This window comes from Podarcis tiliguerta, assembly GCF_965153285.1.
Source record: "Podarcis tiliguerta genome assembly, chromosome: 13".
NCBI lineage: Eukaryota > Metazoa > Chordata > Lepidosauria > Squamata > Lacertidae > Podarcis > Podarcis tiliguerta.
The window spans coordinates 37,328,326-37,344,867 of record NC_139546.1 but is presented as its reverse complement, the minus strand read 5'-3'; the positions used below and the strand labels follow the sequence as shown (position 1 = coordinate 37,344,867).

The 16,542-nt window shown below is 45.7% G+C and overlaps 1 protein-coding gene and 1 long non-coding RNA gene across 3 annotated transcripts; one reads left to right on the top strand and one right to left on the bottom strand.

Moving 5' to 3' along the window:
• Window positions 1-85: 85 nt before the first annotated feature.
• KIF22 (kinesin family member 22) lies at window positions 86-11,749 on the top strand. The gene is made up of 13 exons (XM_083409691.1): window positions 86-248; window positions 1,657-1,862; window positions 3,295-3,422; window positions 3,573-3,721; window positions 4,742-5,182; window positions 5,273-5,426; window positions 6,265-6,370; window positions 6,548-6,725; window positions 7,613-7,733; window positions 7,823-7,899; window positions 9,150-9,353; window positions 10,749-10,808; window positions 11,591-11,749. Exons 2-13 carry the CDS (start codon window positions 1,663-1,665, stop codon window positions 11,624-11,626), a joined length of 1,854 nt encoding a protein of 617 aa, XP_083265817.1. The 5' UTR covers window positions 86-248; window positions 1,657-1,662; the 3' UTR covers window positions 11,627-11,749.
• On the bottom strand, window positions 7,918-16,164 carry LOC310662751. 2 transcript variants are annotated; one of them, XR_014504303.1, is made up of 4 exons: window positions 15,152-16,164; window positions 12,770-12,909; window positions 10,723-10,927; window positions 7,918-8,072 (listed from the first exon to the last, which is right to left on the bottom strand). It is a non-coding gene; the product is annotated as an uncharacterized lncRNA (long non-coding RNA). The 2 variants fall into 2 exon arrangements; XR_014504304.1 differs by lacking the exons at window positions 7,918-8,072; window positions 10,723-10,927 and having other exon boundaries at window positions 12,639-12,909.
• Window positions 16,165-16,542: the final 378 nt, after the last annotated feature.

Here is a 16,542-nt window from a genome sequence, read left to right as displayed (position 1 = left end):
CCGGTTACTTTCTCAACTGCGCACGCGCCGCTTAAAAGGGAAGGGGGAGGGAAGCGGCCGCTTTTTCTCCGGCGGAACTTGTTCTAAGCGCAGGCGCAGTGACTAACGGCTGGGTCCTTCCCTCTCTCCGATTGGCCGCTTTCTCCTTCCTGGGGCGGGCTTAGCGCCAAATACAAACGAAGTCCGGGAGTTGCTCTGAGGCGATTTTGGGAGCGAGTGAAGGACCCGCCTGGGAAGGCGGGAGAGGGGTAAGCTGCGCCTCAGTTGCCGGTTGTGGCGAGCGGGCGGAGCGGGGTCACCGCTGTGTCCGCGGCCTCCTTACGGGCTTCCCGTTGTGGTCACGCGGCTGGTCCCCGCGAGAGCCTTTGTGCATAGAATCTGAAGGGTTGAAAGGGACCCCGGCGGTCATCTAGTCCAACCCCCTGCAATGCAGGGATCTCGGCTAAAGCATCCATGGCAGATGGCTTAAAAATCTCCACGGGAAGGAGAATCCACCAGCTCCCGAGGGAGACCTTTCAACCGTCGAAGAGCTCTTACTGTCGGAAAGTTCTTCCTGGGGTTTAGTCGGAACCTCCTTTAGTGGAACTTGAAGCCACTGGCTCGAGGCCTGCCCTCCAGAGCAGGAGAGAAGGAGCTTGTTCCCGCTTCCTTTTTTTAAAAATACATTTTTATTAATTTTAACATACATATTATAAAGCATTCCACAAAACTTATTACAAATACACTTTTTTTTACTTCCATCAGCACCTCCAATGATCTTCCGTCTTAACCTCTTTTTATGCATTACTTAATTTTATATTGTCTTTACCTCTCTTATCATCTCCCCTTTTCCATTTTTACAATATTTCCAACAATACTCCTCACAGAACTTCTTGCAAACCTACAAACGTCGTCTGATCATCACAAATACTTTTCATATAGTTCGTAAATTTACTCCAGTCTTTGGTGAATTTCTGGTCCTGCCGGTTTCGGATACTTCCTGTTAATTTGTCTAATTCTGCATAGTCCATCAACTTCATCCTCCATTCTTCAATCGTTGGTAATTCTTCTTGCTTCCATTTCTGGGCTAATAGTATTCTAGCTTGTTCCCTCTTCCATGGGACAGCCCTTGAGATATTTGAAGATGGCTATCCTATCTCCTTCAGTCTCCTCTTTTCCAGGCTAAACATACTCAGCATGCTTCTACCACAGAAATTTGACAGAGTGGCCAGGATACCTGATAATGTTTTACTGATTGCATTACCTGGGCAGTCTGTCCATTCTTTTGAGATGGTAAATTCTTTAGTTCTAGAATCCAGGTCACAGACCACCCTTTCCTGCACAAATATGCCCTTAAGACAATATTTGAAGGATTTGTAAGTGAAAGGACTTACAAGGAAATAGAGGAAATATTTAGAGACATTAGGGGAGCCAAGATGGTTTTGGGGGATTGTTTTGTGTGCTAAAATAATGTGTGATTTTTTCATAGAATACTTCTTAAAATTTGAAAGACAAAGGATTGGTTTTCTGTGGAGTGTGTGTGCATCGTAAAATTTTATAACTAGAACCACCCCAAAGGGGACCTTCAATAATGATCTCAGTTCACAGATGAGCTGGTGCGGAGTTTGGTGCTTCTTCTGGTACTTGTATCTCACCTTGCACTTTTTCTCTTCTTAGATATCAATGAAATCTTGTCAACGATTAAGCCGTTATGAAGCCCAGCGAACCCCCAGCAATGCACCGGCTCGAGTTCGGGTTTGTGTGCGATTGCGGCCAAGCGTGGGAACAGGAGAGGGAAAGGAAGCCCCTTGTGTACGTGGCGTGGACTCCTGCTCCCTGGAGATCCTGAACGTGAGAAATAATATGGAGACAATGAAATACAAGTGAGTTGGGCAGAGAGAGTTGGGAAGAACCAGGCTTCGTGTAGAACTCTATGGTACCCCTGTTTATGGTTTTTAACAGGGGCATTAGTTGGAACTGAGCAGTGTCTGGAGGAATAGCAGCCCTTCACTTCCAGTATGAGAAGCAACAGAGGCCTTTCTCTAGGCCCCATGCTGCCTTTTGTCTGTCTCCTTGCAACTGACAGGATAGTTATGGGAAACCACTGGCTTAAAACCACTGACTTAAAGTGACTGCTTCTGCCTGTTTTGCCACTGCTGTTCTTTGATTGTCTAGGCATGACGGGTTGCTACTGGATTGTTAACGGGCTCTGCATATGAACAAAGGAGGGAGAGATGGTGCCTGTATTCCTGCTGGGAAAAGTATTGGTTCAGTTGAGACCCCATCCCACCCTGATGTTATAAGAATTTTTAGGTCTTAGATATATAATAAATGTTCATAAAAATGTACATAAATGTATAAACCACATGTCTGGAGCAGCACAGGGAGACAGTCCTGAAACCATTTTAACTCCCAAACTGACCAAATGTTTCTCTGCAAGGATGGAGGAAATGAAAAAAAAAAAAACCTTACCATTGTCTCAGGAATCAAGTAATTTCCATCATCTCAAAGGAATGGCCAGACTACCAGAAAAGGCAATCAGATAAGACATTATCAGATAACCTGGCAGACAGGAAAAACAACATTCAAATTTCTGTTGTAGACTGCCTTTTCTGTGATGTAGGTATACTGTATCTGGGGGGTGGTATTGGGCTACACCCCTTCTGTGATGTAGGTATGATGTATGGAAGGGTGGTCTGGAGCTCCAGGGCAGGGAATTTCAAAATGGATATACTGTATAAGGCCTTGCGCGCCATTGTTCGAGGTCCTCCTCTGTCCCGTGTGTGGGGGAGCACCCTGTTGCAACAGTTAATAAAGATCAGGCTTACTAGTTGCTTTGCTTCTCAATATTCTCTGGTTGGCCTCTGTTACTTTCTTCTACTGATAGAGAACTTACAAAAGGACTCTATATGGGCTCTTGGGTACCCCATAAGGGAAAAGGAGCAGGTTTTTTTACTTATTTCACTGAGAAGCTGTCAGTCCTTAACTTTCATTCACATTTCCCTTGCGGTATATTGCTTGGTTGAAACAACTGATGTCATTTCAAAACTGCAATTTATTGCAGAGCCCTAAATAGCACTCTGGTTTCCAACAGGCGTTTGGTTGGCCACTGTGAGAACAGGATCCAGCAGGGCCATTCTTATGTTGATAATAGTCTGTACAACATGAAGAATGGGGGTATGCTAGGGGAAAAAGCTCCTAAGGGACATCTGCCACTCCTTCTGCAAAGCCTTCTGTTACTTATCCCCGCTGTAGAAATTGCTGAACTTTCGGAGAAGCCAGCAGGCCTCAATCCCACTTCTCTATTCCCACCAGATTTGACGCTTATTACAGTGCAACAGCCACGCAGTATGATGTCTACATGGGGTCAGTTCAGCCTATCTTGCACCATCTGCTGGAAGGGCAGAATGCCAGCATCTTGGCGTATGGGCCTACCGGAGCAGGTAACTATAAAACAGTGCACAAAGGGATGAACCCAACCTAGAGTTGGTGGGGGTCGGCAGGTGGGCTCAGGCTTGGAATTGGGCTGAGGGAGGACGTGGTGGTTTTTCCTCTCTCCACATCTCTTTTGTTCCCCCTCCCTAAAATGGCAGGGAAGACGTACACCATGTTGGGGAGTCCGGAGCAGCCGGGGGTGATTCCAAGAGCAGTTCAGAATCTCTTGCAGATGACAAGGGATGCTTCGGGGGATCAGCGGAAGTACTCGGTCTCTATGTCATACCTGGAAATCTACCAAGAGAAGGTAACGGGTGCTGGACAAAATGCGTAAGAGGGGAAAACTGAGCCTAGTATATAAGAATGGTGGGATCTTTGGGGAAGAAGGCAGCTTAGAACAAGATGGGGCTGAGCAGCCAGATGTATTGGGGAGAGCATGACCTAATTAGACTACAGCAAGTGATACTGGCAACAGATTTGCACACACTCTGGCCTCCTTTTTTGTTGTATTGAAGACTGGCAGTGTTTTGAGCCCTGGGAAGTTTGTTAATGTGACCAGAACTCCATCCTGTTCCCAGTTGATATTTAGGAAATCAGTATGTCATCTGCTGCTAATCTGACCTGGAGAGGGCTCTGTCTCAGTGCCTGCTGATGCTGTCACATGTGTGCTGTGGTCCTCCTTGAAGATTGGTGAAGAACTGAGGCGTTGCTGATGGGAATGGGGAAAGAGACTGGGCAGCTGCTTCAAATGGAAGCCAAAATGGCTGCAAAGGGGGAGAGAAGAAAGGAAAGAGCAGTAGAAGGGCAGGGAAGACAGATGGAGTAAGGCAGGGATGGGGAACCTTTGGCCCTCCAGATATTGCCGGACTGTAGCTTCCATCTTCCCTGACCATTGGGCATGCTGAGGGAAGTTGGAGTCCTACAAGCTCTGGAGGGCCTTAAGTTATTTATCCTTGGGGGAAGCAGACAGAATGGAGCCTGGGAAGGAGGAGAATGATTGAATGCAAATGGAGAAAGGACAGGGAGGAGGGGGGGGGAAATTTGGAGGAGTGAACAGAGTGAGGCGTGGAAGTTAGATAGAGACTAAAGGTGATGAGCCAGAAGTGCCCAGGAGAAAGGAGGTCTCTTACAGAGGAGGGCAAGAGGTGAACTAGAGAACTTATTCAGTGTTTGCAGAAGGCTGGATTTGCATTCTACTTGATCAAACCACACAATCTGTTCAAGTAAACTTAGGTTGTTCTCCATGTGCTTCTGAGAAGCCAGGGGCTTTAAGTGAGGTGGGGTTTGAGGTGCCACCTGAACCAAAACTAGTCTGCTTGTTCCCCAGGTCTTGGACCTTCTAGAGCCCTCCCTCCGTGACTTGCCAATCCGGGAGGATCAAAACCACCACATTCTGGTGCCTGGTCTGACGGAGAGAGAGATAACCAGCTTCTCAGACTTTGAGAAACATTTCTTGCCTGCCAGCAGCAACCGTACAGTGGCATCTACACAGCTGAATAATCGCTCGAGCCGCAGTCACGCTGTCCTGCTGGTGTACGTGAGCCAGACCCGGGGCTGGCCGGCATATGCCCAGCGGGCTGCCAAGCTTTGCCTTATCGACTTAGCTGGCTCAGAAGACAACCGGCGGACAGGCAACAGAGGGGTGCGCCTGAAGGAGAGCGGGGCCATCAACACGTCACTCTTTGTGCTTAGCAAGGTGGTGGATGCCCTCAACAAGGGGCTGCCTCGCGTACCCTACAGAGACAGCAAACTCACTCGCCTGCTGCAGGTACTTGGGGTGCTTGGGTTCATTGGTGGGGCTGTGGATTTGGGAAGAGCTGCATTTTATTTTACTGAGCATATGTCTCTTTCCTTAAAGGATTCTTTGGGTGGTAGTGCTCACAGCCTGATCATTGCAAATATCGCCCCCGAGAGGAAGTACTACTTTGAAACGCTCACAAGCCTCAACTTTGCTGCCAAATCCAAGCAAGTGGTGAACAAACCCTTCACGCAAGAAACTCTGCTGGATGTTGGTGAGGAAGGGAGCTGGCCTGAAAACAGCAGAAGTGGGGCAAAACAAGGTTTTTTGGGTAGAAAGGAAGGGCAGGATTCTTGGGCTGCTCCGGAGCAGAGTGGGGTGTAGTATACAGATTCACTGCCCCAGATTTCTTTATCATGGTTCAGATACATATACACTAGAACCATTCGTGGTCTGTCCTTTTCATCAATGACCAGCTGACTCCTGTCAGAACCAGTCTGTGTCTTGCAGTTGTCTGGGGAGGAGGGTCTGCATTGGATTCCTGTGCCTACTGAGATTATGTGAGTGATGTCAGTGGTTTGGGCCTCTTCAGTGGTGGCACCCAGATTTTGGAACACCTTCCCCAGGTCCATGTTTTAGGTATTAAGTAAAAACATTTTTGCCCTTGCTGTCTTTATCATAAGCTGCTTTTATAGGGTGGATATGTTTACACTTACGTTGTGTTTTTAGTTCTGTTTTGTGATTGTGGCTCCCCCCCCCCCCCCGGGTATTTTTTGAAAAACATTTTAATATCAGTTAAGTTATTCTGATATGTAGCTTGTAAGCTGGTGGTTTGTAAGGTGACTTGAAATGCTTTTGATAAGGCCAGGATATTTTTCACAATTTATTCTTTGTTGCTATCCCACCACTGGGGATACAAATCATTCCAAGGCACTTTACCAGTAACTTTGTAATAAAATTACAACAAAGACTATCCAAACAAAACAGGATCCTTTCTGCAGCCCAGTTGGTGGTAGGTGGCCCAGTGGTAGTGAAGGAGGGCAGTCCAGGTGGAGCAGGCTCCAAGGTCCAATAAACACATCAAATAAATTAAAAACATCCTCCCCACACAGAAGCATCAAAAAGACCATGCCCATCTTCCAGTGATGCAGGCCCTGAAGCCAAGAGACCTCGTCCAGAGGAGGAACAGCGCAGCTTGGTTGAAGAGAAGCCATTCAGGTGAGACACCAAACATTTTATAGGCTTTGGTGAAGGGGCAAGCAGTGCTTCTGTGGTGCAGTCAAATTCTCTCCTGCCACTTCAGGAGGATGGTCACTCCACCCTTAAAGTGGTGAGCAGCTCTCTCTGGCTTGTTAGAAAAGGTAGGCCCTACTTTCTGGTCTCTTTCCCCACCAGTTCCTTGCTGCCGATGGAGAATCTTGAGCCGGCCTTGGCGGAAAAGCTGCTGCACTTGGAGGCCTTGGAAACACAGCAGGCTGGAGCAGAGAGTTGTGCGTTGCCCCTCCTCAACACCCCACGCAGCGAGCGGATGGAATTCCGGAGGCTGCTGGAGGAGACTCGCCGTGAGCTGCAGGTGAAGGGTTTGCTCTTTATGTCCCATCGTGATCCCTCAAAGACTGCAATGGGCTACCTCCCGTAAACAAACACAATGCCTTGTTTATTGTAAAGTCTGAGGTGTTTCATTTGTTGATCAAAGTTTTAAATTTCTGTGTGTGGTTACTATGTTTCTTCCCTTACAGCAACACACTTTTTTAACACACTATGTTTCTTCCCTTACAGCAACACACTTTTTTAAAAAAAGAAAAGCTTCTGAAGTGAGTGGCAGGCAGTAAATAAAGCAGTTAATGGGTGGATCCAAGGACTGGAAAATATGAAAGGGGCAGGAAAAGTGCACTAAAGGGAAAGTGAGGGAACAGCAGCTCTTTTTTTTAGGATTCCAGGGATTCCTTTTGCCTGGTGTCCAAACAACTCGCTTATCAATCACAGCTCCAACTTCATTCATTGGCTACAAACAATGACGGGCAAGAGCAGCCAAGCTGGTTCAAGTCACAGTTACCTGCACATTTTGCATCTTGGGGTTTTTTCTAAGAGGGCTATTGTTGTTGCTGCTGTTGTTGTTTTAAACTCAGGAGGCCCTGCCTGGGGTGCCAATGAAGCCTTTGCCAAGGCAACTCTGGTTAAGCCAGTGGCTCCAATGTAAAGGCCAGCTTTGAAGGAAGAAAGAGATGTAGCACTAAGTAAGTCCTGTAGGAGGGGATTCTGATATAAATTGAACTGTGTCCATCTTGCACTGAGAACCTGCTTCATTATGGCCCTAGCAGTTTATACAGTTGGCACCGCAATACGACCCTTGTTGGGCTGGGAACCTGATGGCAGCCCCACGCATTCCTGGAGGCCACCGAATGCACACCCTGTTCCCTCCATCTGAATCTGCTTATTCTTTTCTTCCTCTCCCTACAGAGGCTTAAGAAGAAGCAGCTGGAAATGGAAACCAAGGTTCTGCAGGACAAAGAGCATGGACGTGGTTCATGGGTGCCTGCCAAACGCCAAGGAACAGCAGTGGTATTGCCCTTCCAGCAAGGTAAAAGGGTGCTGGGTCTGGAAAGCAGGACTCCCTTCTCATGCTCCTCCCTCCTATGACATCACAGCTCTCCTTCCTTACCTCTCCAGTGCAGCACCTGGAGAACTCTGAGAACGAAGATAGCATCATCATTGTAAAGCAAAAGAAGGGAGGTCGAAAGAAGAAGGTGCGTAAGGGGGTGGGGGGGCTTTGTTGAACTTGGAGCTGGTGATGGTGGGAAGCAGAGTTGTTTAACAGGTGTATATACCACTTAGGTTTTTGAGGCAGTTTACAAACATGGTTTAATAAAGTTATATATGGATTCCGCCAGGGTAGGCTTCCCCCTGTAGATCTTCTGCCCTAGAACAAAGAACAGATTCCCTTACCTATTGCCTGTTGTTGGTTCATGTTCAGACTGCCTCCATCTTAGCAAAGATCAAGCCTTACCCAGAAGGATACATATCCGCCCTCACCCACACACCGTGTTTCTGGATCAAATCTGGGAGTGGAACAGGTAGTAGTAGCCAGATCAGAAAAATCAGGGCTGTTCCTGCTGACCACATGTTTTTCCTCCTCTTCCCTGTTTTAAGCAAATTTAAATTCTTACGGGCAAGGTTGGTGGGAAGCAGCCTGAAATGGTTTATTCCAGGAGCAGATCCACGGAACGCCATGGGCTGGTTCCAGGAGACCCATGGGCCTTAGGTTGCCAACCTCTGGTCTAGACCACGGGTCGGCAAGGCTTACCGGGCATGGGCCGATCACTCCCATGGAGATTCTCCATGAGGCGGACCGGCGCAGCGTGATGCCGAAAATCGCGTCTGCGCATGTCCACGGCGCCAGAAATTGCTTCTGCGCATGCCCAGATGCCAAAAATCACACCTGTGCAGAAGCGATTTCCAGTGTCTGGGCATGCGCGGAAGCGTTTTCCAGAGCCGCGGAATAGAGTCGCTGTGCTGCGCTGGTTTAGTGCAGCACACGGGCACTCGCCGAGCAGGCAGCTCGGTTCAGGGGTGGCTTGTGGGCTGCTTCCGGCCCATGGGCCTTAAGTTGCCTACCCCTGGTGTAGATCATCAGCCTGAGAGTAGTGATTTTTGTAAGCCTCTCTGAGTGTGCGTTCAGCTAAAGGCAGGGTTATAAAGACTATAAATAAGGTGGCTCTGGCAGTTTCCAGTGGGCCTGTTTCAAGGACATGGCTCTCAGCACTGGCAATTGTCTGTCTTATCTTCTGGAGAACTTTATTCTGCACGCCTGATATCTCATTGAAGAACCCCTGAGAAGTAAAAGGTGAAACATTTATACGATCTGAGGAGAAGCTAGGGTATGTTTGTGATTGGTGGATTCAGTGAAAGAATGAGATGAGAGTGAGATGAAGGCCAGTTAGGAAACAGACGGGTGCGACACCACACCACTTCTTTTTATGTTGCATGTTATATCCAGGATTCGGCCCCTGGCTCTGAAAACAAGGTTCCCTCTGAGTGGGAGATGGTGCTTCAGCCTGAACTGATGGCCCGCACCAAGGAGAACATCCTGGCCATCCTGAACACAGGCTCTGTGAAGGATCTCATGGCCCTGCACCAGATTGGCAAGAAGAAGGCTGATCGCATTGTGGCTTGGAGAGGAGAGCACGGGTCCTTTGAAAAGGTAAGTGGGCTCTGAGGGCAGAGCTGCTCTTCCATCGTTTGAGGTGTGTGCAGGTGCAGCTACTGTGCAGAGGAAATTAATCTTCAGGTAGGAGGTAGGCCATGCAAGGCTTTAACACGTTCAGACCTGGCTCAAGTTCAGAGTGTTGAAGTCTAGTAGGCAGAGCATTAAGTCTTGGAGGGCTCCTGCTTCAGCCTTTAGCTCAGCGGGGATCCTTGGAGTTTGGAATACTGGCTCATTCTCAAATCTGGGAGAGGAAGGAAGCCGCACCCTATTCTTGTAAGAAATGGATTGGAATAAAGGTCCATCTAGTCTAATGTTTCGGTAGCAAGCCAGCATGGCATGAAAGCAATATTCCCCCCCCCCCCTAAGCAGTTAGAATTGGGAGGCTAATAGTAATAATAATAATAATAATAATAATAATAATAATAATAATAATAATAAATTTATTATTTGTACCCCGCCCATCTGGCTGGGTTTCCCCAGCCACTCTGGGCGGTTCACAATAGAATATTAAAAACATGATAAGACATCAAACATTAAAAACTTCCCTAAACAGGGCTGCCTTCATATGTTCTCTAAAAGTTGGGTAGTTGTTTATTTCCTTGACATCTGATGGGAGGGTGTTCCACAGGAGTGAGGCCTTGTCAGTGGGTAAAACCTGTGCTTGAAGATCTGCACTAGTTGCTGATTTCCTACAGGGCCAAGTTCAAGGTGCTACTATTAGTATATAAAGGCCCTTAACAACTTGGGACCAGTTTACCTACAAGATCGTCTTGCCCCATATATTTCCACTCAACCGGTTCAATTGGCAGAATTGGCAGTACTAAGCTGCCACATAATAGCCGTTCTGCATTTGTAAGAACCCAATTGTTTAATGTGGCAGCATCTGCACTTTGGAACTCCCTGCCTTCTGAGATCAAGAAGTGCCTCCACTGTATTCTTTGGCACTTGCTAAAAACATTCTTGCTTAGGCAAGCCTACCCAGATGCTTAAAAAGTTGAGGTAATGTTAATCTGTTTTAGTATTTTAACTTTTGTATGCTTTACAGTAGGGTTGTGAATATTTCTCCATTGTTTTATTTTTTGTAAACCACTTTGATGTTGTAGTTTTTAAAAAATCAAGTGGTGTATAAAATTTATGAAATATATTACCTTTGAATGTGGAGGTTTCATTTGGCTACTGTGGCCGATTATTGACAGAGACTGGAAATGCCAGATGCTGAGTAAAGCAAAATGCTCTACTACTGTAGTATTGCTATTCTCTCAGAATATTTTTTTTGCTGTAGACCTGAGATCTATGGATGAGGAGTGGTATACAAATTTAATAATTAAGTATCTCCATGACTTTGCAACTTTGTGTAACCTACACATTTCTCCTTCCTCCTTTTCTCAGGTAGAGGACCTTGGGAAAGTCGAAGGCATCTCCGCCAAACAAGTAGCTTCTTTTCTGAAGGTGTGTATTTAATTCAGTTCCGTCACTGTGGCTATAAGCTTATCTGGAGTAGAGCCTATCACATTTGATGAATGGAGTGTCATCCTCGGGTGGCAGATGAATAGGTAGAGAGGGGGAAACTGTAAACAGAAGTGTAAGTTTGTCATGAAATGCTAGGGGCACAGCAGCCTAGTAGCTTAATGTACAGCGACAGAAGTTACCATCCAGAACTTTTTCTACCTGTCCCTTGGGAAACAAGTAAAAAAAGTGTCCTGCCTCTTTTGAGCTTGGCAGACTGGCAGATGTGGATCAATCTCTGTCTCCCTGCTTCATTTTCCTCCTCTCAGAACCAGCAAAGAAATGAAGTAGGCTGGTGGGGGGTGATTTGCTTCACCCCGCTCATATCACTCCAGCCCTCATATCAGCCTACCTACATTATTATACAGGCCACAAAAGAAAGAAAGCTCATTCCTCTGCAGCCAACATAGAGATTAGTGGGTCCCTCCCTTCCCCACCAGCCAGCTTGCTAGCCTGAATGGAATTTCTTATTGCCTGTGGCAGCTTTTTGCCTACCTCACGCCCTTCAGCTGTCCGAAATAGGCACCAGGCTGGTGAAAGCTGGCCTGTGGTGTCCAAGTGAGCGTTTAAAACGCAAGGCCGAGATACAGGTTGTGATAATTCTTTGTAAAGCTTAAATGTATGCATTGTAATCTAGGATGCACTGGATTCAAAAGGTGCTAATGTTACAAATAATGGAGGAATTAAAATTCTTGCTCTTCTCTCTCCCCTACCCACTTTCCTAGGTAAATATCCTGACCAACATTGGAAATCTTCAGTAACTGGATTGGTTCTGGAAAGCATCTTCTCCCTATATTGATTTTTATTAAAAATGACTTGGGTTTTTATTCTATTTTAGCTTTGGTGCATTTAAATATTTAAGCATATAAAAGTAGTACAGAAAACTTGTACATCTCAAATGGTTGTTTCATATTGCCGCCACCAACTTCCTACTTTTGGTTACAAAAAGAAAGAAAGAAGAGCCCTTCTGGATTGTAACAAAAGCCCATCTAGTATCCTCCTCTTCTTATCCTCTTCTTGTTCAGGGGCCTGTGAGATGCCTGCAACAGCAACTGTCTGCACCTTGATTCCCTGCAAATAATAGTCAGAGGCATGCTTCCTTTTGACACTGGAAGTAGTAGATAGCCCTCGTGGCTAGTAGTCACATAGCCTTATCCTCCATGAACTTGTCAAATTCCATTTAAAATCATCCACGTTGACTGCTTTTGCTATCCTCTGGGAACAAATTCCCAGGGAAACTCCTTTTATGACGAAGTGCCTTCTTTTGTATGAAATCAGTGCATAAAAGATCCCAAAATCAAAGTGAGGGGGAAACCTCATGTGAGGGGAAATATACAGTGGTACCCCGGGTTACATATACTTCAGGTTACGTACGCTTCAGGTTACAGACTCCGCTAACCCAGAAATAGTGCTTCAGGTGAAGAACTTTGCTTCAGGATGAGAACAGAAATCATGCTCCGGTGGCACAGCAGCAGCAGGAGGCCCCATTAGCTAAAGTGGTGCTTCAGGTTAAGAACAGTTTCAGGTTAAGAACGGACCTCCGGAACGAATTAAGCACTTAACCTGAGGTACCACTGTATTAGGATGGATAAAAAAGAAATAGTGTTGGAGATACTTAGGAGTGCTATTTAAATGTATTACCCACTCTTCGCCATCAGGCTCCCAACAATTAAATGTCTGTATTAAAAGCAGTTTATTTTATTTTTTAAATAATTTCCAAACATTAAAATGCAGATTCTTTCGAACTCTTAGACCTCCCTCCATGGGTTCCATCTTTAAGATTAAATTTACTACGTCTTTTACCCTTATCTATCTATTATTTAACCATAATTACCATTAAAACAATTCCACATTACAAATGTCTTCAAATCCCTGCCAAAGATTTTAACTGTTTACAAACTTACTCCAGTCTTTTGAAAATACTTGATCTTCCTGGTTTCGGATCTTCCCAGTCAGTTTCGCCATTTCCGTATACTCCATCAATTTCATCTGCCATTGCTCTTTTGTTGGTACTTCTTCCTTCCATCTCTGGGCTAGTAGCAATCTTGTTGCAAACATAAAAAGTATTTTATCTTATCTTGGAAACTCTTCACCTACAATGCCTAATAAGAAGGCTTCTGGTTTTTTAACAAATGTATTCTTAAACATTTTCTTTAACTCATTATATATCATTTCCCAGAAAGCCTTTACCAATGTACATGTCCACCACAAAAAGTGCCCTATTTTTCTTTACATTTCCAACACAGTTTAGAACTTGTTTTGTACATTTTAGCAATTTTACTCGGTGTTAGATACCAATGATACATCATTTTCATATAATTTTCTTTCAATGAACAGCATGCAGTAAATTTTATTTCCTCTTTCCATAACTTTTCCCAGGATGAAAGTTGGATATTATATCCAAAGTCTCTAGCCCAATGTAGCATCACTGCCTTAACTTCTTTGTCTTTTGTATGCCATTCTAAAAGTAATTTGTACATTTTTTTATAGCACTTTCACATTATTTTTGAACAGATCTGTTTCAAACCTCCATCTCATTGTATCAAAACCTTTCTTTTTGTCAACTTTAAAAACATTTAATTGGTGATGCTGTAACCAATCCGTTAACCGTTCTCTAATATTCTCAAATTTTTGCAATTTTAATTGGTCTCACATCTCTTTTAACAAATCTTAAAGGTGACCCACTTGCCTCTCATATTTACTTTTTTAACTGAAATTGCTTCTAATGGAGAGAGCCACCATGGTGTTCTTCGTTCAAATACAGTCATACTTCAGGTTGCAAACATGATCCGTGTGGGAGGCATGGTCACAACCTGCAGTGCCGCGTCTGCGCACACATGTGATGTGATTCTGCGCTTCTGTGCATAGTGCAATTTAGTGCTGCTGCACCTGCGCTGAAACCCAGAAGTAACCCATTCCGGTACTTCCAGGTTTGGCGCGGTCCATAACCCAAAAATGCGCAACCCGCAGCATTTGCAACCCAAGGTATGACTGTAGATTCTTGTACCTATCCCATACCTCATAGATTGATTTTCTTATCAAATGGTTCAGGAATCCTTTATGTACTTTTGTTTTATCATACCACAAATACGCGTGCCACCCAAATCTATTATCATGACCCTCCAGATCTAATAAATCTGTGTTTTTTAACAAGATCCATTCCCGCAACCAGCAGAGGCAGGATGCTTCATAATATAACTTCAAATCTGGCAGGGGTGGAGTCCTAAAAACACACATCTAAGGTGCCAAGGGTCAGGGGAGACGTTTGTCTTTAGCATCTGTTGAAAGCTGTATAGTAAAGGTGCTAGACACACCTGTCAGGTGGGAATTCCACAGTGTAGTGGTGGACACAGATTAAGATTCTTGTTCCACTGTAAGTGGTCAGAGGTTCTGGTCTTAAAACTTGTGTGATGACTTTAAGCTCTCTCTTTTTTAAGCCAGTGATTCTCAAACATCTGTTGGATGAGCGTTTATCTTCCCAGAGCTGAATTAAGGGGACAGACCCAGCCCTAACCGTTTACTTCTAGGGCAGTGGAATGCTCAGCCCAGCCCAGCCCATCGTGTTTTTGCATGAGGTACTGTTTGCAACATCCTAGCTCACTGGGAGGCAAATGCAGAGCACTGACAGAGGCAGAGATGCAATAAGCAACTGTGACTATGCATTTCTGCTTTGTCTTTGCCAGGAGTGCCTTAATTGATTCTCACGCCAACTGAAAGAAGAAAGCCTTCCTCCTGCAGAGGCTCACTGCAGGATTTGCTTCCCTGGCACTCTCCCCTGTGGGCATCTGGGTTTACAAGAGCCTTGAGCAATTTCCTTAGTATCTCAATAAATCTATTTGGCCACTCAGTTTCATGCAGAATGCTCTCAACACAATTATGGCTTTGACCCCAAAGGTTCTTCCTCTTGAGTTCGTTTCAGAGCAAATACATGTGACCCGAAGTTGATGGGAACAAGTGTTTTAAATGATGAGTGACAAAAGATAAGAAAAGATCATGTTAATGATCAAAACCAAGATCTCTTTATACCAACTGCTCAGTAGTCTCAGTGGAGAAGTTACATTAATATGTTTGAATATTGAATGTGTAAGTGTATGTCTAGAGACAATGGCTAGAACAAACACCATTAGCTGTACTGCGGGATAAGCTGTACTGCTGGGTAATTGTATTTGTTTAAAAACAATGAAAAACAGCAGCAATAGGGAGAGGCACAAAAATATTACTTGGCTTTGAAAATTGAAGCCTTAAGAGAGAAAGATTCTAAGCACAAAGCATTTATAAAACCTTACCTGACTGCTGAAGCCTAGAAAAGCCCCAAGTGCCCAAGGGCAGGGGCGAAACTAGGCTTTATTTCACAGGAGTCAAAAGATCCTTTCTGGCACCTCCTCCACACATAAACACACACTGGACGTCTCAATGGCACCCCTGCCAAGGGGGAAGTCTGATCAATCTGGGGTGTTTATATTTACCATATGAATACTTCTTGCTTCGTCTTGAACAGGGCAACAACTGCAAACAAAATAGGCCAGAGCCTCATTAAGAGTTGTGGGACAGGATGCTGTTTATATGCATATGGCAGCATGTTTGGCAAACCCTCACTGTGATCAACTCCCACCTGGAAACGTCCCCACTGTGGAAGGATGGGTGGATCCAGAATCGGCCTCCATGGTCACTTACGGCCTCACTGTCAAGACTGTGTTCATGGAAGTCAACCTTACCTGGCTACAAGTGATTGCCAAAGATGGCAGCATACCATGTGGCAGTTGCCCATGCCCCTGGGGTTGGCCTTCACCAGGGCACTGAGCCTTTAGTGTGAGCCAACGCTGCCCTGTGGAACTCCCTGCCAACAGAAGACTGGTGGGAGGTGTTTGGATGGGCCTTAGGAACTTCCATTTTGTTTTACCAGTCAAGTTTATGGATATGCTATTGAAGCTTTTCTATTTGCATTGCTGAAGCCTCTGTCTTCGCTTACACACACGTTCTGAAAGTGCAGTTTATGAATATTTTAAGGAACATTTTAAGAAACGTGGGTGGCGATGTGGGTTAAACCACAGAGCCTAGGACTTGCCGATCAGAAGGCCAGCAGTTCGAATCCCTGCGACAGGGTGAGCTCCCGTTGCTCGGTCCCAGCTCCTGCCAACCTAGCAGTTCAAAAGCATGTCAAAGTGCAAGTAGATAAGTAGGTGGGAAGGTAAACAGCATTTCTGTGTGCTGCTCTGGTTCGCCAGAAGCGGCTTTGTCATGCTGGCCACATGACCCGGAAGCTGTACGCCGGCTCCCTTGGCCAATAAAGTGAGATGAGCGCCGCAACCCCAGAGTCGGCCACGACCGGACCTTTACCCTTTACCTAAGGAACATACCCCTTCAAGAGGGAAAGATGTGAAGCTGGACAAAGCCATGGGAACTGCTGGAGGGGCGTGTAGAATCATGGAGCTGGAAGGGAACTCAGGGTCATATAGTCCAACCCCTGCAATGCAGGAATCTCAGCTAAAGAGTGCCTGCCTTCAGCCCCTGCGACGCTACTGGCACAAACAAGCCGATATAAGGCGCTTTAGCTGCCCCGGCTGGAAGAACGGCGCATGCTCCAGCTGCTGCGCGCGCTAGTTAACGGATTTTTTTTTTTCCAGTAGCGCGCGTGCGCAAAAGACAGCACGCTGCGTCTACCGAGCCGCGCGGGCCC